At 37.3% G+C, this 23,218-nt stretch overlaps 2 protein-coding genes across 2 annotated transcripts in view; one reads left to right on the top strand and one right to left on the bottom strand.

The window, feature by feature from the left end:
* LOC106596553 (sodium/glucose cotransporter 5) overlaps positions 1 to 16,680 on the top strand; it is a 124,039-nt gene extending 107,359 nt beyond the window's left edge. Inside the window, 1 exon segment of the mRNA XM_045712524.1 lies at positions 16,390 to 16,680. Coding sequence (XP_045568480.1) covers positions 16,390 to 16,545 — 156 coding nt within the window. The 3' untranslated portion in view covers positions 16,546 to 16,680.
* Positions 16,681 to 18,267: 1,587 nt separating this feature from the next.
* LOC106600772 (GRB2-related adapter protein) overlaps positions 18,268 to 23,218 on the bottom strand; it is a 30,446-nt gene continuing 25,495 nt past the window's right edge. Inside the window, exon 4 of the mRNA XM_014192386.2 lies at positions 18,268 to 18,818. Within this exon, the coding sequence (XP_014047861.1) occupies positions 18,362 to 18,818 (457 nt within the window). The 3' untranslated portion in view covers positions 18,268 to 18,361. The remainder of the gene's footprint in view (positions 18,819 to 23,218) is intronic.

The following is a 23,218-nucleotide window of genomic DNA, read 5'->3' on the forward strand; positions in this document are numbered from 1 at the left end:
TTATCAGAGTGTTCTATAGTATAGTTATATAGTTAGGGTTATATACTGGTGTGATCAGAGGGTTCTATAGTATAGTTATATAGTTAGGGTTATATACTGGTGTGATCAGAGGGTTCTATAGTATAGTTATATAGTTAGGGTTATATACTGGTGTGATCAGAGGGTTCTATAGTATAGTTAGTTATATAGTTAGGGTTATATACTGGTGTGATCAGAGGGTTCTATAGTTAGTTATATAGTTAGGGTTATATACTGGTGTGATCAGAGGGTTCTATAGTATAGTTAGTTATATAGTTAGGGTTATATACTGGTGTGATCAGAGGGTTCTATAGTATAGTTATATAGTTAGGGTTATATACTGGTGTGATCAGAGGGTTCTATAGTTAGTTATATAGTTAGGGTTATATACTGGTGTGATCAGAGGGTTCTATAGTTAGTTATATAGTTAGGGTTATATACTGGTGTGATCAGAGGGTTCTATAGTATAGTTATATAGTTAGGGTTATATACTGGTGTGATCAGAGGGTTCTATAGTATAGTTAGTTATATAGTTAGGGTTATATACTGGTGTTATCAGAGTGTTCTGTAGTATAGTTATATAGTTAGGGTTATATACTGGTGTGATCAGAGGGTTCTATAGTATAGTTATATAGTTAGGGTTATATACTGGTGTGATCAGAGGGTTCTATAGTATAGTTATATAGTTAGGGTTATATACTGGTGTGATCAGAGGGTTCTATAGTATAGTTATATAGTTAGGGTTATATACTGGTGTGATCAGAGGGTTCTATAGTAAGTAGTTATATAGTTAGGGTTATATACTGGTGTGATCAGAGGGTTCTATAGTATAGTTATATAGTTAGGGTTATATACTGGTGTGATCAGAGGGTTCTATAGTATAGTTAGTTATATAGTTAGGGTTATATACTGGTGTGATCAGAGGGTTCTATAGTATAGTTATATAGTTAGGGTTATATACTGGTGTGATCAGAGGGTTCTATAGTTAGTTATATAGTTAGGGTTATATACTGGTGTGATCAGAGGGTTCTATAGTATAGTTAGTTATATAGTTAGGGTTATATACTGGTGTGATCAGAGGGTTCTATAGTATAGTTATATAGTTAGGGTTATATACTGGTGTGATCAGAGGGTTCTATAGTATAGTTAGTTATATAGTTAGGGTTATATACTGGTGTGATCAGAGGGTTCTATAGTTAGTTATATAGTTAGGGTTATATACTGGTGTGATCAGAGGGTTCTATAGTTAGTTATATAGTTAGGGTTATATACTGGTGTGAACAGAGGGTTCTATAGTATAGTTAGTTATATAGTTAGGGTTATATACTGGTGTGATCAGAGGGTTCTATAGTAGTAGTTAGTTATATAGTTAGGGTTATATACTGGTGTGATCAGAGGGTTCTATAGTATAGTTATATAGTTAGGGTTATATACTGGTGTGATCAGAGGGTTCTATAGTTAGTTATATAGTTAGGGTTATATACTGGTGTGATCAGAGGGTTCTATAGTATAGTTAGTTATATAGTTAGGGTTATATACTGGTGTGATCAGAGGGTTCTATAGTAAGTAGTTATATAGTTAGGGTTATATACTGGTGTGATCAGAGGGTTCTATAGTATAGAGTTATATAGTTAGGGTTATATACTGGTGTGATCAGAGGGTTCTATAGTTAGTTATATAGTTAGGGTTATATACTGGTGTGATCAGAGGGTTCTATAGTAAGTTAGTTATATAGTTAGGGTTATATACTGGTGTGATCAGAGGGTTCTATAGTATAGTTAGTTATATAGTTAGGGTTATATACTGGTGTGATCAGAGGGTTCTATAGTATAGTTATATAGTTAGGGTTATATACTGGTGTGATCAGAGGGTTCTATAGTATAGTTAGTTATATAGTTAGGGTTATATACTGGTGTGATCAGAGGGTTCTATAGTATAGTTATATAGTTAGGGTTATATACTGGTGTGATCAGAGGGTTCTATAGTATAGTTATATAGTTAGGGTTATATACTGGTGTGATCAGAGGGTTCTATAGTATAGTTATATAGTTAGGGTTATATACTGGTGTGATCAGAGGGTTCTATAGTATAGTTATATAGTTAGGGTTATATACTGGTGTGATCAGAGGGTTCTATAGTATAGTTAGTTATATAGTTAGGGTTATATACTGGTGTGATCAGAGTGTTCTGTAGTATAGTTATATAGTTAGGGTTATATACTGGTGTGATCAGAGGGTTCTATAGTATAGTTATATAGTTAGGGTTATATACTGGTGTGATCAGAGGGTTCTATAGTTAGTTATATAGTTAGGGTTATATACTGGTGTGATCAGAGGGTTCTATAGTATAGTTATATAGTTAGGGTTATATACTGGTGTGATCAGAGGGTTCTATAGTATAGTTAGTTATATAGTTAGGGTTATATACTGGTGTGATCAGAGGGTTCTATAGTATAGTTATATAGTTAGGGTTATATACTGGTGTGATCAGAGGGTTCTATAGTTAGTTATATAGTTAGGGTTATATACTGGTGTGATCAGAGGGTTCTATAGTATAGTTAGTTATATAGTTAGGGTTATATACTGGTGTGATCAGAGGGTTCTATAGTATAGTTAGTTATATAGTTAGGGTTATATACTGGTGTGATCAGAGGGTTCTATAGTATAGTTATATAGTTAGGGTTATATACTGGTGTGATCAGAGGGTTCTATAGTATAGTTATATAGTTAGGGTTATATACTGGTGTGATCAGAGGGTTCTATAGAATAGTTATATAGTTAGGGTTATATACTGGTGTGATCAGAGGGTTCTATAGTATAGTTAGTTATATAGTTAGGGTTATATACTGGTGTGATCAGAGGGTTCTATAGTATAGTTATATAGTTAGGGTTATATACTGGTGTGATCAGAGGGTTCTATAGTATAGTTATATAGTTAGGGTTATATACTGGTGTGATCAGAGGGTTCTATAGTATAGTTATATAGTTAGGGTTATATACTGGTGTGATCAGAGGGTTCTATAGTTAGTTATATAGTTAGGGTTATATACTGGTGTGAACAGAGGGTTCTATAGTATAGTTAGTTATATAGTTAGGGTTATATACTGGTGTGATCAGAGGGTTCTATAGTTAGTTAGTTAGTTAGTTATATAGTTAGGGTTATATACTGGTGTGATCAGAGGGTTCTATAGTATAGTTATATAGTTAGGGTTATATACTGGTGTGATCAGAGGGTTCTATAGTTAGTTATATAGTTAGGGTTATATACTGGTGTGATCAGAGGGTTCTATAGTATTGTTAGTTATATAGTTAGGGTTATATACTGGTGTGATCAGAGGGTTCTATAGTTAGTTATATAGTTAGGGTTATATACTGGTGTGAACAGAGGGTTCTATAGTATAGTTAGTTATATAGTTAGGGTTATATACTGGTGTGATCAGAGGATTCTATAGTTAGTTAGTTAGTTATATAGTTAGGGTTATATACTGGTGTGATCAGAGGGTTCTATAGTATAGTTATATAGTTAGGGTTATATACTGGTGTGATCAGAGGGTTCTATTGTTAGTTATATAGTTAGGGTTATATACTGGTGTGATCAGAGGGTTCTATAGTATAGTTAGTTATATAGTTAGGGTTATATACTGGTGTGATCAGAGGGTTCTATAGTATAGTTATATAGTTAGGGTTATATACTGGTGTGATCAGAGGGTTCTATAGTATAGTTAGTTATATAGTTAGGGTTATATACTGGTGTGATCAGAGGGTTCTATAGTATAGTTAGTTATATAGTTAGGGTTATATACTGGTGTGATCAGAGGGTTCTATAGTTAGTTATATAGTTAGGGTTATATACTGGTGTGATCAGAGGGTTCTATAGTATAGTTATATAGTTAGGGTTATATACTGGTGTGATCAGAGGGTTCTATAGTATAGTTAGTTATATAGTTAGGGTTATATACTGGTGTGATCAGAGGGTTCTATAGTTAGTTATATAGTTAGGGTTATATACTGGTGTGAACAGAGGGTTCTATAGTATAGTTAGTTATATAGTTAGGGTTATATACTGGTGTGATCAGAGGGTTCTATAGTATAGTTAGTTATATAGTTAGGGTTATATACTGGTGTGATCAGAGGGTTCTATAGTTAGTTATATAGTTAGGGTTATATACTGGTGTGATCAGAGGGTTCTATAGTTAGTTATATAGTTAGGGTTATATACTGGTGTGATCAGAGGGTTCTATAGTATAGTTATATAGTTAGGGTTATATACTGGTGTGATCAGAGGGTTCTATAGTATAGTTAGTTATATAGTTAGGGTTATATACTGGTGTGATCAGAGGGTTCTATAGTATAGTTAGTTATATAGTTAGGGTTATATACTGGTGTGATCAGAGGGTTCTATAGTTAGTTATATAGTTAGGGTTATATACTGGTGTGATCAGAGGGTTCTATAGTATAGTTAGTTATATAGTTAGGGTTATATACTGGTGTGATCAGAGGGTTCTATAGTATAGTTATATAGTTATGGTTATATACTGGTGTGATCAGAGGGTTCTATAGTTAGTTACATAGTTAGGGTTATATACTGGTGTGATCAGAGGGTTCTATAGTTAGTTATATAGTTAGGGTTATATACTGGTGTGATCAGAGGGTTCTATAGTATAGTTAGTTATATAGTTAGGGTTATATACTGGTGTGATCAGAGGGTTCTATAGTATAGTTAGTTATATAGTTAGGGTTATATACTGGTGTGATCAGAGGGTTCTATAGTATAGTTATATAGTTAGGGTTATATACTGGTGTGATCAGAGGGTTCTATAGTTAGTTATATAGTTAGGGTTATATACTGGTGTGATCAGAGGGTTCTATAGTATTTAGTTATATAGTTAGGGTTATATACTGGTGTGATCAGAGGGTTCTATAGTATAGTTATATAGTTAGGGTTATATACTGGTGTGATCAGAGGGTTCTATAGTTAGTTATATAGTTAGGGTTATATACTGGTGTGATCAGAGGGTTCTATAGTATAGTTAGTTATATAGTTAGGGTTATATACTGGTGTGATCAGAGGGTTCTATAGTATAGTTATATAGTTAGGGTTATATACTGGTGTGATCAGAGGGTTCTATAGTATAGTTAGTTATATAGTTAGGGTTATATACTGGTGTGATCAGAGGGTTCTATATAGTTAGTTATATAGTTAGGGTTATATACTGGTGTGAACAGAGGGTTCTATAGTATAGTTAGTTATATAGTTAGGGTTATATACTGGTGTGATCAGAGGGTTCTATAGTATGTTAGTTATATAGTTAGGGTTATATACTGGTGTGATCAGAGGGTTCTATAGTATAGTTAGTTATATAGTTAGGGTTATATACTGGTGTGATCAGAGGGTTCATATAGTTAGTTATATAGTTAGGGTTATATACTGGTGTGATCAGAGGGTTCTATAGTATAGTTATATAGTTAGGGTTATATACTGGTGTGATCAGAGGGTTCTATAGTATAGTTAGTTATATAGTTAGGGTTATATACTGGTGTGATCAGAGGGTTCTATAGTATAGTTAGTTATATAGTTAGGGTTATATACTGGTGTGATCAGAGGGTTCTATAGTTAGTTATATAGTTAGGGTTATATACTGGTGTGATCAGAGGGTTCTATAGTATAGTTAGTTATATAGTTAGGGTTATATACTGGTGTGATCAGAGGGTTCTATAGTATAGTTATATAGTTAGGGTTATATACTGGTGTGATCAGAGGGTTCTATAGTTAGTTATATAGTTAGGGTTATATACTGGTGTGATCAGAGGGTTCTATAGTTAGTTATATAGTTAGGGTTATATACTGGTGTGATCAGAGGGTTCTATAGTATAGTTAGTTATATAGTTAGGGTTATATACTGGTGTGATCAGAGGGTTCTATAGTATAGTTAGTTATATAGTTAGGGTTATATACTGGTGTGATCAGAGGGTTCTATAGTATAGTTATATAGTTAGGGTTATATACTGGTGTGATCAGAGGGTTCATATAGTTAGTTATATAGTTAGGGTTATATACTGGTGTGATCAGAGGGTTCTATAGTATAGTTAGTTATATAGTTAGGGTTATATACTGGTGTGATCAGAGGGTTCTATAGTATAGTTAGTTATATAGTTAGGGTTATATACTGGTGTGATCAGAGGGTTCTATAGTATAGTTAGTTATATAGTTAGGGTTATATACTGGTGTGATCAGAGGGTTCTATAGTATAGTTATATAGTTAGGGTTATATACTGGTGTGATCAGAGGGTTCTATAGTATAGTTAGTTATATAGTTAGGGTTATATACTGGTGTGATCAGAGGGTTCTATAGTATAGTTAGTTATATAGTTAGGGTTATATACTGGTGTGATCAGAGGGTTCATATAGTTAGTTATATAGTTAGGGTTATATACTGGTGTGATCAGAGGGTTCTATAGTATAGTTAGTTATATAGTTAGGGTTATATACTGGTGTGATCAGAGGGTTCTATAGTAGTAGTTAGTTATATAGTTAGGGTTATATACTGGTGTGATCAGAGGGTTCTATAGTATAGTTATATAGTTAGGGTTATATACTGGTGTGATCAGAGGGTTCTATAGTTAGTTATATAGTTAGGGTTATATACTGGTGTGATCAGAGGGTTCTATAGTATAGTTAGTTATATAGTTAGGGTTATATACTGGTGTGATCAGAGGGTTCTATAGTATAGTTATATAGTTAGGGTTATATACTGGTGTGATCAGAGGGTTCTATAGTATAGTTAGTTATATAGTTAGGGTTATATACTGGTGTGATCAGAGGGTTCTATAGTATAGTTATATAGTTAGGGTTATATACTGGTGTGATCAGAGGGTTCTATAGTATAGTTATATAGTTAGGGTTATATACTGGTGTGATCAGAGGGTTCTATAGTTAGTTATATAGTTAGGGTTATATACTGGTGTGATCAGAGGGTTCTATAGTATAGTTAGTTATATAGTTAGGGTTATATACTGGTGTGATCAGAGGGTTCTATAGTTAGTTATATAGTTAGGGTTATATACTGGTGTGATCAGAGGGTTCTATAGTATAGTTAGTTATATAGTTAGGGTTATATACTGGTGTGATCAGAGGGTTCTATAGTATAGTTATATAGTTAGGGTTATATACTGGTGTGATCAGAGGGTTCTATAGTATAGTTATATAGTTAGGGTTATATACTGGTGTGATCAGAGGGTTCTATAGTTAGTTATATAGTTAGGGTTATATACTGGTGTGATCAGAGGGTTCTATAGTATAGTTATATAGTTAGGGTTATATACTGGTGTGATCAGAGGGTTCTATAGTATAGTTAGTTATATAGTTAGGGTTATATACTGGTGTGATCAGAGGGTTCTATAGTATAGTTAGTTATATAGTTAGGGTTATATACTGGTGTGATCAGAGGGTTCTATAGTTAGTTATATAGTTAGGGTTATATACTGGTGTGATCAGAGGGTTCTATAGTATAGTTAGTTATATAGTTAGGGTTATATACTGGTGTGATCAGAGGGTTCTATAGTATAGTTAGTTATATAGTTAGGGTTATATACTGGTGTGATCAGAGGGTTCTATAGTAAGTAGTTATATAGTTAGGGTTATATACTGGTGTGATCAGAGGGTTCTATAGTTAGTTATATAGTTAGGGTTATATACTGGTGTGATCAGAGGGTTCTATAGTATAGTTATATAGTTAGGGTTATATACTGGTGTGATCAGAGGGTTCTATAGTTAGTTATATAGTTAGGGTTATATACTGGTGTGATCAGAGGGTTCTATAGTATAGTTAGTTATATAGTTAGGGTTATATACTGGTGTGATCAGAGGGTTCTATAGTTAGTTATTTAGTTAGTTATATAGTTAGGGTTATATACTGGTGTGATCAGAGGGTTCTATAGTATAGTTATATAGTTAGGGTTATATACTGGTGTGATCAGAGGGTTCTATAGTTAGTTATATAGTTAGGGTTATATACTGGTGTGAACAGAGGGTTCTATAGTATAGTTAGTTATATAGTTAGGGTTATATACTGGTGTGATCAGAGGGTTCTATAGTATAGTTAGTTATATAGTTAGGGTTATATACTGGTGTGATCAGAGGGTTCTATAGTATAGTTATATAGTTAGGGTTATATACTGGTGTGATCAGAGGGTTCTATAGTTAGTTATATAGTTAGGGTTATATACTGGTGTGATCAGAGGGTTCTATAGTATAGTTAGTTATATAGTTAGGGTTATATACTGGTGTGATCAGAGGGTTCTATAGTTTAGTTATATAGTTAGGGTTATATACTGGTGTGATCAGAGGGTTCTATAGTATAGTTAGTTATATAGTTAGGGTTATATACTGGTGTGATCAGAGGGTTCTATAGTATAGTTAGTTATATAGTTAGGGTTATATACTGGTGTGATCAGAGGGTTCTATAGTATAGTTATATAGTTAGGGTTATATACTGGTGTGATCAGAGGGTTCTATTGTTAGTTATATAGTTAGGGTTATATACTGGTGTGATCAGAGGGTTCTATAGTATAGTTAGTTATATAGTTAGGGTTATATACTGGTGTGATCAGAGGGTTCTATAGTATAGTTATATAGTTAGGGTTATATACTGGTGTGATCAGAGGGTTCTATAGTATAGTTAGTTATATAGTTAGGGTTATATACTGGTGTGATCAGAGGGTTCTATAGTATAGTTAGTTATATAGTTAGGGTTATATACTGGTGTGATCAGAGGGTTCTATAGTTAGTTATATAGTTAGGGTTATATACTGGTGTGATCAGAGGGTTCTATAGTATAGTTATATAGTTAGGGTTATATACTGGTGTGATCAGAGGGTTCTATAGTTAGTTATATAGTTAGGGTTATATACTGGTGTGATCAGAGGGTTCTATAGTATAGTTAGTTATATAGTTAGGGTTATATACTGGTGTGATCAGAGGGTTCTATAGTATAGTTATATAGTTAGGGTTATATACTGGTGTGATCAGAGGGTTCTATAGTATAGTTAGTTATATAGTTAGGGTTATATACTGGTGTGATCAGAGGGTTCTATAGTATGTAGTTATATAGTTAGGGTTATATACTGGTGTGATCAGAGGGTTCTATAGTTAGTTATATAGTTAGGGTTATATACTGGTGTGATCAGAGGGTTCTATAGATAGTTAGTTATATAGTTAGGGTTATATACTGGTGTGATCAGAGGGTTCTATAGTATAGTTAGTTATATAGTTAGGGTTATATACTGGTGTGATCAGAGGGTTCTATAGTATAGTTATATAGTTAGGGTTATATACTGGTGTGATCAGAGGGTTCTATAGTTAGTTATATAGTTAGGGTTATATACTGGTGTGATCAGAGGGTTCTATAGTATAGTTAGTTATATAGTTAGGGTTATATACTGGTGTGATCAGAGGGTTCTATAGTATAGTTATATAGTTAGGGTTATATACTGGTGTGATCAGAGGGTTCTATAGTATAGTTAGTTATATAGTTAGGGTTATATACTGGTGTGATCAGAGGGTTCTATAGTTAGTTATATAGTTAGGGTTATATACTGGTGTGATCAGAGGGTTCTATAGTATAGTTATATAGTTAGGGTTATATACTGGTGTGATCAGAGGGTTCTATAGTATAGTTAGTTATATAGTTAGGGTTATATACTGGTGTGATCAGAGGGTTCTATAGTTAGTTATATAGTTAGGGTTATATACTGGTGTGATCAGAGGGTTCTATAGTATAGTTAGTTATATAGTTAGGGTTATATACTGGTGTGATCAGAGGGTTCTATAGTATAGTTATATAGTTAGGGTTATATACTGGTGTGATCAGAGGGTTCTATAGTATAGTTATATAGTTAGGGTTATATACTGGTGTGATCAGAGGGTTCTATAGTTAGTTATATAGTTAGGGTTATATACTGGTGTGATCAGAGGGTTCTATAGTAAGTAGTTATATAGTTAGGGTTATATACTGGTGTGATCAGAGGGTTCTATAGTATAGTTAGTTATATAGTTAGGGTTATATACTGGTGTGATCAGAGGGTTCTATAGTATAGTTATATAGTTAGGGTTATATACTGGTGTGATCAGAGGGTTCTATAGTATAGTTATATAGTTAGGGTTATATACTGGTGTGATCAGAGGGTTCTATAGTAAGTAGTTATATAGTTAGGGTTATATACTGGTGTGATCAGAGGGTTCTATAGTATAGTTATATAGTTAGGGTTATATACTGGTGTGATCAGAGGGTTCTATAGTATAGTTATATAGTTAGGGTTATATACTGGTGTGATCAGAGGGTTCTATAGTATAGTTAGTTATATAGTTAGGGTTATATACTGGTGTGATCAGAGGGTTCTATAGTTAGTTATATAGTTAGGGTTATATACTGGTGTGATCAGAGGGTTCTATAGTATAGTTATATAGTTAGGGTTATATACTGGTGTGATCAGAGGGTTCTATAGTATAGTTATATAGTTAGGGTTATATACTGGTGTGATCAGAGGGTTCTATAGTATAGTTATATAGTTAGGGTTATATACTGGTGTGATCAGAGGGTTCTATAGTATAGTATAGTTATATAGTTAGGGTTATATACTGGTGTGATCAGAGGGTTCTATAGTTAGTTATATAGTTAGGGTTATATACTGGTGTGATCAGAGGGTTCTATAGTATAGTTAGTTATATAGTTAGGGTTATATACTGGTGTGATCAGAGGGTTCTATAGTATAGTTATATAGTTAGGGTTATATACTGGTGTGATCAGAGGGTTCTATAGTATAGTTATATAGTTAGGGTTATATACTGGTGTGATCAGAGGGTTCTATAGTTAGTTATATAGTTAGGGTTATATACTGGTGTGATCAGAGGGTTCTATAGTATAGTTATATAGTTAGGGTTATATACTGGTGTGATCAGAGGGTTCTATAGTATAGTTAGTTATATAGTTAGGGTTATATACTGGTGTGATCAGAGGGTTCTATAGTATAGTTATATAGTTAGGGTTATATACTGGTGTGATCAGAGGGTTCTATAGTATAGTTATATAGTTAGGGTTATATACTGGTGTGATCAGAGGGTTCTATAGTATAGTTAGTTATATAGTTAGGGTTATATACTGGTGTGATCAGAGGGTTCTATAGTATAGTTAGTTATATAGTTAGGGTTATATACTGGTGTGATCAGAGGGTTCTATAGTATAGTTATATAGTTAGGGTTATATACTGGTGTGATCAGAGGGTTCTATAGTTAGTTATATAGTTAGGGTTATATACTGGTGTGATCAGAGGGTTCTATAGTATAGTTATATAGTTAGGGTTATATACTGGTGTGATCAGAGGGTTCTATAGTATAGTTATATAGTTAGGGTTATATACTGGTGTGATCAGAGGGTTCTATAGTATAGTTATATAGTTAGGGTTATATACTGGTGTGATCAGAGGGTTCTATAGTATAGTTATATAGTTAGGGTTATATACTGGTGTGATCAGAGGGTTCATATAGTATAGTTATATAGTTAGGGTTATATACTGGTGTGATCAGAGGGTTCTATAGTATAGTTATATAGTTAGGGTTATATACTGGTGTGATCAGAGGGTTCTATAGTATAGTTAGTTATATAGTTAGGGTTATATACTGGTGTGATCAGAGGGTTCTATAGTAAGTAGTTATATAGTTAGGGTTATATACTGGTGTGATCAGAGGGTTCTATAGTAAGTAGTTATATAGTTAGGGTTATATACTGGTGTGATCAGAGGGTTCTATAGTATAGTTATATAGTTAGGGTTATATACTGGTGTGATCAGAGGGTTCTATAGTATGTAGTTATATAGTTAGGGTTATATACTGGTGTGATCAGAGGGTTCTATAGTATAGTTATATAGTTAGGGTTATATACTGGTGTGATCAGAGGGTTCTATAGTATAGTTATATAGTTAGGGTTATATACTGGTGTGATCAGAGGGTTCATATAGTATAGTTATATAGTTAGGGTTATATACTGGTGTGATCAGAGGGTTCTATAGTATAGTTAGTTATATAGTTAGGGTTATATACTGGTGTGATCAGAGGGTTCTATAGTATAGTTAGTTATATAGTTAGGGTTATATACTGGTGTGATCAGAGGGTTCTATAGTATAGTTATATAGTTAGGGTTATATACTGGTGTGATCAGAGGGTTCTATAGTATAGTTATATAGTTAGGGTTATATACTGGTGTGATCAGAGGGTTCTATAGTATAGTTATATAGTTAGGGTTATATACTGGTGTGATCAGAGGGTTCTATAGTTAGTTATATAGTTAGGGTTATATACTGGTGTGATCAGAGGGTTCTATATATAGTTAGTTATATAGTTAGGGTTATATACTGGTGTGATCAGAGGGTTCTATAGTATAGTTAGTTATATAGTTAGGGTTATATACTGGTGTGATCAGAGGGTTCTATAGTATAGTTATATAGTTAGGGTTATATACTGGTGTGATCAGAGGGTTCTATAGTTAGTTATATAGTTAGGGTTATATACTGGTGTGAACAGAGGGTTCTATAGTATAGTTATATAGTTAGGGTTATATACTGGTGTGATCAGAGGGTTCTATAGTAAGTTAGTTATATAGTTAGGGTTATATACTGGTGTGATCAGAGGGTTCTATAGTATAGTTATATAGTTAGGGTTATATACTGGTGTGATCAGAGGGTTCTATAGTATAGTTATATAGTTAGGGTTATATACTGGTGTGATCAGAGGGTTCTATAGTAGTTAGTTATATAGTTAGGGTTATATACTGGTGTGATCAGAGGGTTCTATAGTATAGTTATATAGTTAGGGTTATATACTGGTGTGATCAGAGGGTTCTATAGTATAGTAGTTATATAGTTAGGGTTATATACTGGTGTGATCAGAGGGTTCTATAGTATAGTTAGTTATATAGTTAGGGTTATATACTGGTGTGATCAGAGGGTTCTATAGTATAGTTATATAGTTAGGGTTATATACTGGTGTGATCAGAGGGTTCTATAGTTAGTAGTTATATAGTTAGGGTTATATACTGGTGTGATCAGAGGGTTCTATAGTATAGTTAGTTATATAGTTAGGGTTATATACTGGTGTGATCAGAGGGTTCTATAGTATAGTTATATAGTTAGGGTTATATACTGGTGTGATCAGAGGGTTCTATAGTATAGTAGTTATATAGTTAGGGTTATATACTGGTGTGATCAGAGGGTTCTATAGTATAGTTAGTTATATAGTTAGGGTTATATACTGGTGTGATCAGAGGGTTCATAGTATAGTTAGTTATATAGTTAGGGTTATATACTGGTGTGATCAGAGGGTTCTATAGTATAGTTATATAGTTAGGGTTATATACTGGTGTGATCAGAGGGTTCTATAGTATGTTAGTTATATAGTTAGGGTTATATACTGGTGTGATCAGAGGGTTCTATAGTTAGTTATATAGTTAGGGTTATATACTGGTGTGATCAGAGGGTTCTATAGTATAGTTAGTTATATAGTTAGGGTTATATACTGGTGTGATCAGAGGGTTCTATAGTAGTTAGTTATATAGTTAGGGTTATATACTGGTGTGATCAGAGGGTTCTATAGTATAGTTATATAGTTAGGGTTATATACTGGTGTGATCAGAGGGTTCTATAGTTAGTTATATAGTTAGGGTTATATACTGGTGTGATCAGAGGGTTCTATAGTATAGTTATATAGTTAGGGTTATATACTGGTGTGATCAGAGGGTTCTATAGTATAGTTAGTTATATAGTTAGGGTTATATACTGGTGTGATCAGAGGGTTCTATAGTAAGTAGTTATATAGTTAGGGTTATATACTGGTGTGATCAGAGGGTTCAATATAGTATAGTTATATAGTTAGGGTTATATACTGGTGTGATCAGAGGGTTCTATAGTATAGTTATATAGTTAGGGTTATATACTGGTGTGATCAGAGGGTTCTATAGTATAGTTATATAGTTAGGGTTATATACTGGTGTGATCAGAGGGTTCTATAGTATAGTTATATAGTTAGGGTTATATACTGGTGTGATCAGAGGGTTCTATAGTATAGTTATATAGTTAGGGTTATATACTGGTGTGATCAGAGGGTTCTATAGTATAGTTAGTTATATAGTTAGGGTTATATACTGGTGTGATCAGAGGGTTCATATAGTTAGTTATATAGTTAGGGTTATATACTGGTGTGATCAGAGGGTTCTATAGTATAGTTATATAGTTAGGGTTATATACTGGTGTGATCAGAGGGTTCTATAGTATAGTTAGTTATATAGTTAGGGTTATATACTGGTGTGATCAGAGGGTTCTATAGTATAGTTATATAGTTAGGGTTATATACTGGTGTGATCAGAGGGTTCTATATATAGTTATATAGTTAGGGTTATATACTGGTGTGATCAGAGGGTTCTATAGTATAGTTATATAGTTAGGGTTATATACTGGTGTGATCAGAGGGTTCTATAGTATATTAGTTATATAGTTAGGGTTATATACTGGTGTGATCAGAGGGTTCTATAGTATAGTTAGTTATATAGTTAGGGTTATATACTGGTGTGATCAGAGGGTTCTATAGTTAGTTATATAGTTAGGGTTATATACTGGTGTGATCAGAGGGTTCTATAGTATAGTTAGTTATATAGTTAGGGTTATATACTGGTGTGATCAGAGGGTTCTATAGTATAGTTATATAGTTAGGGTTATATACTGGTGTGATCAGAGGGTTCTATAGTATAGTTATATAGTTAGGGTTATATACTGGTGTGATCAGAGGGTTCTATAGTATAGTTAGTTATATAGTTAGGGTTATATACTGGTGTGATCAGAGGGTTCTATAGTATAGTTATATAGTTAGGGTTATATACTGGTGTGATCAGAGGGTTCTATAGTATAGTTATATAGTTAGGGTTATATACTGGTGTGATCAGAGGGTTCTATAGTTAGTTATATAGTTAGGGTTATATACTGGTGTGATCAGAGGGTTCTATAGTATAGTTATATAGTTAGGGTTATATACTGGTGTGATCAGAGGGTTCTATAGTATAGTTAGTTATATAGTTAGGGTTATATACTGGTGTGATCAGAGGGTTCTATAGTATAGTTAGTTATATAGTTAGGGTTATATACTGGTGTGATCAGAGGGTTCTATAGTATAGTTAGTTATATAGTTAGGGTTATATACTGGTGTGATCAGAGGGTTCTATAGTATAGTTATATAGTTAGGGTTATATACTGGTGTGATCAGAGGGTTCTATAGTATGAGTTATATAGTTAGGGTTATATACTGGTGTGATCAGAGGGTTCTATAGTATAGTAGTTATATAGTTAGGGTTATATACTGGTGTGATCAGAGGGTTCTATAGTATGTAGTTATATAGTTAGGGTTATATACTGGTGTGATCAGAGGGTTCTATAGTATAGTAGTTATATAGTTAGGGTTATATACTGGTGTGATCAGAGGGTTCTATAGTATAGTTAGTTATATAGTTAGGGTTATATACTGGTGTGATCAGAGGGTTCTGTACTATAGATGTGTATTGTATATTCTATAGCTCTTTGTTGTCATTTGTCACTTCATGGACTGATCTACCTTAACTCATCTTGCACTTGGCTTATGATGGTGTTAATAACAACACTGTGAAATTCCACTTTGTTGACATTTTCGTTGATCCTTAACATTTGGAAATGAAGGACTAGGAGCCATGTTTAAAGTTTTCGAATGATGTTTTTCAGTTTGATTCAGGGTTTGGTTAGATAAACAGTTGTCGTCCCTCTTGGTCTGTTAGACATTTTGTTTGTTGGAGAAGATGTTTTTTGTAAATACATTTAATAAGGTAGGAGCAGTTAGCTAGCTGTTGTTGAAATAGACTAGTCTAGTTTAGGGGTGGTTTTGGATTATTGTTTCTTTGCTTGGGTCCCGCTCAGCCCCTTTTCTCACACCCCCCCTTACCGTGTGTTTAAACAATAAACCTTTAGTGTTTGACGGTAGATTTCAGTTGTCTATGGTTTTTGTTCTCACTGTTACTTTTCACTATTATAATTTGCATGATTTATGTTACGGGTCTCAGTTCCATCTCCCCTAGACTGCAGGGCCAAAGGGATTCGTAACAGTGAGACAGACAGACAGACAGACAGACAGACAGACAGACAGACAGACAGACAGACAGACAGACAGACAGACAGACAGACAGACAGACAGACAGACAGACAGACAGACAGACAGACAGACTAGATCCAGCTCTTTGCAACAGATTGACACATGTTCAATCTTGTTGATTTTACGTTCTGTGGTGTGTGTGTGTGCGTGTGTGTGAAGGTTCTGCTCCGGTGCGGAGGGCGGTCTGCGGCAGCGGGGCGGTGCTCTGCAGCTCGGCGGAGGGACCAGCGGAGGACGTCCCATTACTCAGACTCCCCAGCGTCAGAGAGAGTGTGTTCTGGTCTCGCCTCTGCTGCGTCAACGCCGTTCTGCTGATCTGTGTCAATGTTTTCCTCTACACTTACTTCCCCTGACCTCTGAACTCTAACTTCCTGTGGGCGTTTCCGTCTCCACGTCAAATCAATGTTCTAATCGTTCTAGAATGTTACGGACCTGTGATGTCATATTTACTGTAATATATATATATATATATATATATATATATATATATATATATATATATGGACCTGTGATTGGTCAATATTGTGTCCTTGTGTAAATGAGATTCATGAATAAACACGTCTTGTTATCACAGAGGAGAAACTTTATTGTCATCAAGGTCAGGGGTTAGAGGTTAGAGGTTAGAGGATAGAGGTTAGAGGATAGAGGTTAGAAGATAGAGGATAGAGGATAGAAGATAGAGGTCAGAGGATAGAAGATAGAGATAAGGGGTCAGAGGATAGAGGATAGAGATAAGGGGTCAGAGGATAGGGTTCCACTTTTCATGGAAGGCTTTCCACTAGATGTTGGATCATTGCTGCTATAACAGGCTCCACTCTTCTGGGAAGGCTTTCCACTAGATGTTGGAACATTGCTGCTATAACAGGCTCCACTCTTCTGGGAAGGCTTTCCACTAGATGTTGGATCATTGCTGCTATAACAGGCTCCACTCTTCTGGGAAGGCTTTCCACTAGATGTTGGATCATTGCTGCTATAACAGCCTCCACTCTTCTGGGAAGGCTTTCCACTAGATGTTGGATCATTGCTGCTATAACAGCCTCCACTCTTCTGGGAAGGCTTTCCACTAGATGTTGGATCATTGCTGCTATAACAGCCTCCACTCTTCTGGGAAGGCTTTCCACTAGATGTTGGATCATTGGCTGTGGGGGACTTGCTTCCATTCAGCCACAAGAGCATTAGTGAGGTCGGGAACTAGATGTTGGGCGATTAGGCCTGGCTTGCAAAACCATTTCTGTATGGACCTCGCTTTCTGCCCAGGGGGCTTTTTGTCATGCTGAAACAGGAAAGGGCTTTCCCCGAAGTTAGAAGCACAGAGTCGTCTAGAATGTCGTTGTATGCAGGCTGCTCGGACGCGGAAACCCATTTCACAAAGCTCCCGACGAACAGTGTTTGTGCTGACGTTGCTTCCAGAGGCGGTTTGGAACTCGGTAGTGGAGTGTTGCATCCGAGGACGGACAATTTTTACGCGCTTCAGCATTCGGCGGTTCCGTTCTGTGAGCTTGTGTGGCCTACCACTTTGCAGCTGAGCCGTTGTTGCTCCTAGACATTTCCACTTTCCACAATAAAAGCTCTTACAGTTGACCGGGGTGAAAGTCTAGCAGGGCAGAAATTTTGACGAACTGACTTGTCGGAAAGGCTGGCGTCCTATGACGGTGCCACGTTGAAAGTCACAGAGCTCTTCAGTAAAGGCCCATTCTACTGCCGAATGTTTGTCTATGGAGATTGCATGGCTGTGGGGTCGATTTAATACATCTGTCAGTACCAGATGTGGATGAAAAAGCCAAATCCACTCATTTCAGGGGGTGTCCACATTCTCTTGCATCTATAGTGGACCTTAGCTGATCCAGAGTTACGTAGACGTGTGTGTGTGTGTGTGTGTGTGTGTGTGTGTGTGTGTGTGTGTGTGTGTGTGTGTGTGTGTGTGTGTGTGTGTGTGTGTGTGTGTGTGTGTGTGTGTGTGTGTTGGTCAGTGTGTGTGTCTGTGTGTGTGTGTTGGTCAGTGTGTGTGTGTGTGTGTGTGTGTGTGTGTGTGTGTGTGTGTCTGTGTGTGTGTGTGTGTTGGTCAGTGTGTGTGTGTGTGTGTGTGTCTGTGTCTGTGTCTGTGTGTGTGTGTGTGTGTGTGTGTGTGTGGTTATGTAGGGGCAGAATAACCCCAGTTCGGGCTCTTGCTTGGTTCTCTTCTTTTGGAGAAGCCGGCCGAGGGGTGAGAGGTGTGTGTGTGGTGTGTGTGAGGGTGAGAGGTGTGTGTGGGGTGTGTGTTAGGGGTGTGGTGTGTGTGAGGGTGAGAGGTGTGTGTGGGGTGCTCAGCTAGATACGGGTTAGCGGTGTGTGTGTGTGTTCGTAGAGGTGTGTAAGGGTTTGGGTTAGGGTCCTGTAGATGAACGGCAGTGTGTGTGAGAGGGTGTGCGGGTGTGTGTGTGTGTAGAGGTGTGTCGGGAGGTTCGGTCAGGTAGACGGTTCTCTCCTGGGCGATGCTGTGCGATCTGTAGAAATCGACCAATCGGTTGAGAGACGTGAAAGTCTCCTCCCACACACAGTACTGACCCAATCCCTCGAGAACCAGGAAGTGCTCCACCATGTCGCCATAGCTACAGAGAGAGAGACAGAGAGAGAGACAGAGAGAGAGAGAGAGAGACAGAGAGAGAGACAGAGAGAGAGACAGAGAGAGAGACAGAGAGAGAGACAGAGAGAGAGACAGAGAGAGAGACAGAGAGAGAGACAGAAAGACAGAGAGAGAGAGAGAGAGAGAGACAGAGAGAGAGAGAGACAGAGAGAGAGAGAGACAGAGAGAGAGAGAGACAGACAGAGAGAGAGACAGACAGAGAGAGAGACAGCGAGAGAGAGAGAGAGAGAGAGAGACAGAGAGAGAGAGAGAGAGAGACAGAGAGAGAGATACAGTATAAATCTCCCTGTGGAGGGTCGAGATACAGTATAAATCTCCCTGTGGAGGGTACAGATACAGTATAAATCTCCCTGTGGAGGGTACAGATACAGTATAAATCTCCCTGTGGAGGGTTCAGTATAAATCTCCCTGTGGAGGGTTCAGATACAGTATAAATCTCCCTGTGGAGGGTCCAGATACAGTATAAATCTCCCTGTGGAGGGTACAGTATAAATCTCCCTGTGGAGGGTACAGATACAGTATAAATCTCCCTGTGGAGGGTTCAGTATAAATCTCCCTGTGGAGGGTCCAGATACAGTATAAATCTCCCTGTGGAGGGTTCAGATACAGTATAAATCTCCCTGTGGAGGGTCCAGATACAGTATAAATCTCCCTGTGGAGGGTACAGTATAAATCTCCCTGAGGAGGGTTCAGTATAAATCTCCCTGTGGAGGGTCCAGATACAGTATAAATCTCCCTGTGGAGGGTCCAGATACAGTATAAATCTCCCTGTGGAGGGTTCAGTATAAATCTCCCTGTGGAGGGTCCAGATACAGTATAAATCTCCCTGTGGAGGGTCCAGATACAGTATAAATCTCCCTGTGGAGGGTCCAGATACAGTATAAATCGCCCTGTGGAGGGTTCAGATACAGTATAAATCTCCCTGTGGAGGATACAGTATAAATCTCCCTGTGGAGGGTCCAGATACAGTATAAATCTCACTGTGGAGGGTTCAGATACAGTGTAAATATCCCTGTGGAGGGTACAGATACAGTATAATTCTCCCTGTGGAGGGTTCAGATGCAGTATAAATCTCCCTGTGGAGGGTACAGTATAAATCTCCCTGTGGAGGGTACAGATACAGTATAAATCTACCTGTGGAGGGTACAGTATAAATCTCCCTGTGGAGGGTTCAGATACAGTATAAATCTCCCAGTGGAGGATACAGATACAGTATAAATCTCCCTGTGGAGAGTCCAGATACAGTATAAATCTCCCTGTGGAGGGTACAGATACAGTATAATTCTCCCTGTGGAGGGTTCAGATACAGTATAAATCTCCCTGTGGAGGGTACACTATAAATCTCCCTGTGGAGGGTTCAGATACAGTATAAATCTCCCTGTGGAGGGTTCAGATACAGTATAAATCTCCCTGTGGAGGGTTCAGTATAAATCTCCCTGTGGAGGGTACAGATACAGTATAAATCTCCCTGTGGAGGGTACAGATACAGTATAATTCTCCCTGTGGAGGGTTCAGATACAGCATAAATCTCCCTGTGGAGGGTACAGATACAGTTTAAATCTCCCTGTGGAGGGTACAGTATAAATCTCCCTGTGGAGGGTACAGTATAAATCTCCCTGTGGAGGGTACAGATACAGTATAAATCTACCTGTGGAGGGTACAGTTACAGTATAATTCTCCCTGTGGATGGTACAGATACAGTATAAATCTACCTGTGGAGGGTACAGATACAGTATAATTCTCCCTGTGGAGGGTTCAGATACAGTATAAATATCCCTGTGGAGGGTCCAGATACAGTATAAATCTCCTTGTGGAGGGTCCAGATACAGTATAAATCTCCCTGTGGAGGGTACAGATACAGTATAAATCTACCTGTGGAGGGTACAGATACAGTATAATTCTCCCTGTGGAGGGTCCAGATACAGTATAAATCTCCCTGTGGAGGGTCCAGATACAGTATAAATCTCCCTGTGGAGGGTACAGATACAGTATAAATCTCCCTGTGGAGGGTTCAGTATAAATCTCCCTGTGGAGGGTACAGTATGAATCTCCCTGTGGAGGGTTCAGTATAAATCTCCCTGTGGAGGGTTCAGTATAAATCTCCCTGTGGAGCGTTCAGTATAAATCTCCCTGTGGAGGGTTCAGATACAGTATAAATCTCCCTGTGGAGGATACAGTATAAATCTCCCTGTGGAGGGTTCAGATACAGTATAAATCTCCCTGTGGAGGGTTCAGTATAAATCTCCCTGTGGAGGGTACAGATACAGTATAAATCTCCGTGTGGAGGGTACAGATACAGTATAATTCTCCCTGTGGAGGGTTCAGATACAGTATAAATCTCCCTGTGGAGGGTACAGATACAGTTTAAATCTCCCTGTGGAGGGTACAGTATGAATCTCCCTGTGGAGGGTACAGTATAAATCTCCCTGTGGAGGGTACAGATACAGTATAAATCTACCTGTGGAGGGTACAGATACAGTATAATTCTCCCTGTGGATGGTACAGATACAGTATAAATATCCCTGTGGAGGGTCCAGATACTGTATAAATATCCCTGTGGAGGGTTCAGTATAAATCTCCCTGTGGAGGGTTCAGATACCATAAAAATCTCTCTGTGGAGGGTCCAGATACAGTATAATTCTCCCTGTGGATGGTACAGATACAGTATAAATATCCCTGTGGAGGGTCCAGATACAGTATAAATCTCCCTGTGGAGGGTTCAGATACAGTATAAATCTCCCTGTGGAGGGTCCAGATAATGTATAAATCTCCCTGTGGAGGGTCCAGATACAGTATAAATCTCCTTGTGGAGGGTCCAGATACAGTATAAATCTCCCTGTGGAGGGTACAGATTCAGTACAAATCTCCCTGTGGAGGGTTCAGTATAAATCTCCCTGTGGAGGGTACAGTATAAATCTCGCTGTGGAGGGTTCAGTATAAATCTCCCTGTGGAGGGTTCAGTATAAATCTCCCTGTGGAGGGTTCAGTATAAATCTCCCTGTGGAGGGTTCAGATACAGTATGAATCTCCCTGTGGAGGGTACAGTATAAATCTCCCTGTGGAGGGTACAGATACAGTATAAATCTACCTGTGGAGGGTACAGATACAGTATAATTCTCCCTGTGGATGGTACAGATACAGTATAAATATCCCTGTGGAGGGTCCAGATACTGTATAAATATCCCTGTGGAGGGTTCAGTATAAATCTCCCTGTGGAGGGTTCAGATACCATAAAAATCTCTCTGTGGAGGGTCCAGATACAGTATAATTCTCCCTGTGGATGGTACAGATACAGTATAAATATCCCTGTGGAGGGTCCAGATACAGTATAAATCTCCCCTGTGGAGGGTTCAGATACAGTATAAATCTCCCTGTGGAGGGTCCAGATAATGTATAAATCTCCCTGTGGAGGGTCCAGATACAGTATAAATCTCCTTGTGGAGGGTCCAGATACAGTATAAATCTCCCTGTGGAGGGTACAGATTCAGTACAAATCTCCCTGTGGAGGGTTCAGTATAAATCTCCCTGTGGAGGGTACAGTATAAATCTCGCTGTGGAGGGTTCAGTATAAATCTCCCTGTGGAGGGTTCAGTATAAATCTCCCTGTGGAGGGTTCAGTATAAATCTCCCTGTGGAGGGTTCAGATACAGTATAAATCTCCCTGTGGAGGGTTCAGATACAGTATAAATCTCCCTGTGGAGGGTCCAGATACAGTATAAATCTCCATGTGGAGGGTCCAGATACAGTATAAATCTCCCTGTGGAAGGTCCAGATACAGTATAAATCTCCCTGTGGAGGGTCCAGATACAGTATAAATCTCCCTGTGGAGGGTTCAGATACAGTATAAATCTCCCTGTGGAGGGTTCAGTATAAATCTCCCTGTGGAGGGTCCAGATACAGTATAAATCTCCCTGTGGAGGGTCCAGATACAGTATAAATCTCCCTGTGGAGGGTCCAGATACAGTATAAATCTCCCTGTGGAGCGTACAGTATAAATCTCCCTGTGGAGGATACAGTATAAATATCCCTTTGGAGGGTCCAGATACTGTATAAATATCCCTGTGGAGGGTCCAGATACAGTATAAATCTCCCTGTGGAGGGTTCAGATACCGTATAAATCTCCCTGTGGAGGGTTCAGATACAGTATAATTCTCCCTGTGGATGGTACAGATACAGTATAAATATCCCTGTGGAGGGTCCAGATACAGTATAAATCTCCCTGTGGAGGTTCCAGATACAGTATAAATCTCCCTGTGGAGTGTTCAGATACAGTATAAATCTCCCTGTGGAGGGCTCAGTATAAATCTCCCTGTGGAGTGTTCAGATACAGTATAAATCTCCCTGTGGAGGGTACAGTATAAATCT

The sequence above is a fragment of the Salmo salar genome, chromosome ssa02 (assembly GCF_905237065.1).
Source record: "Salmo salar chromosome ssa02, Ssal_v3.1, whole genome shotgun sequence".
NCBI lineage: Eukaryota > Metazoa > Chordata > Actinopteri > Salmoniformes > Salmonidae > Salmo > Salmo salar.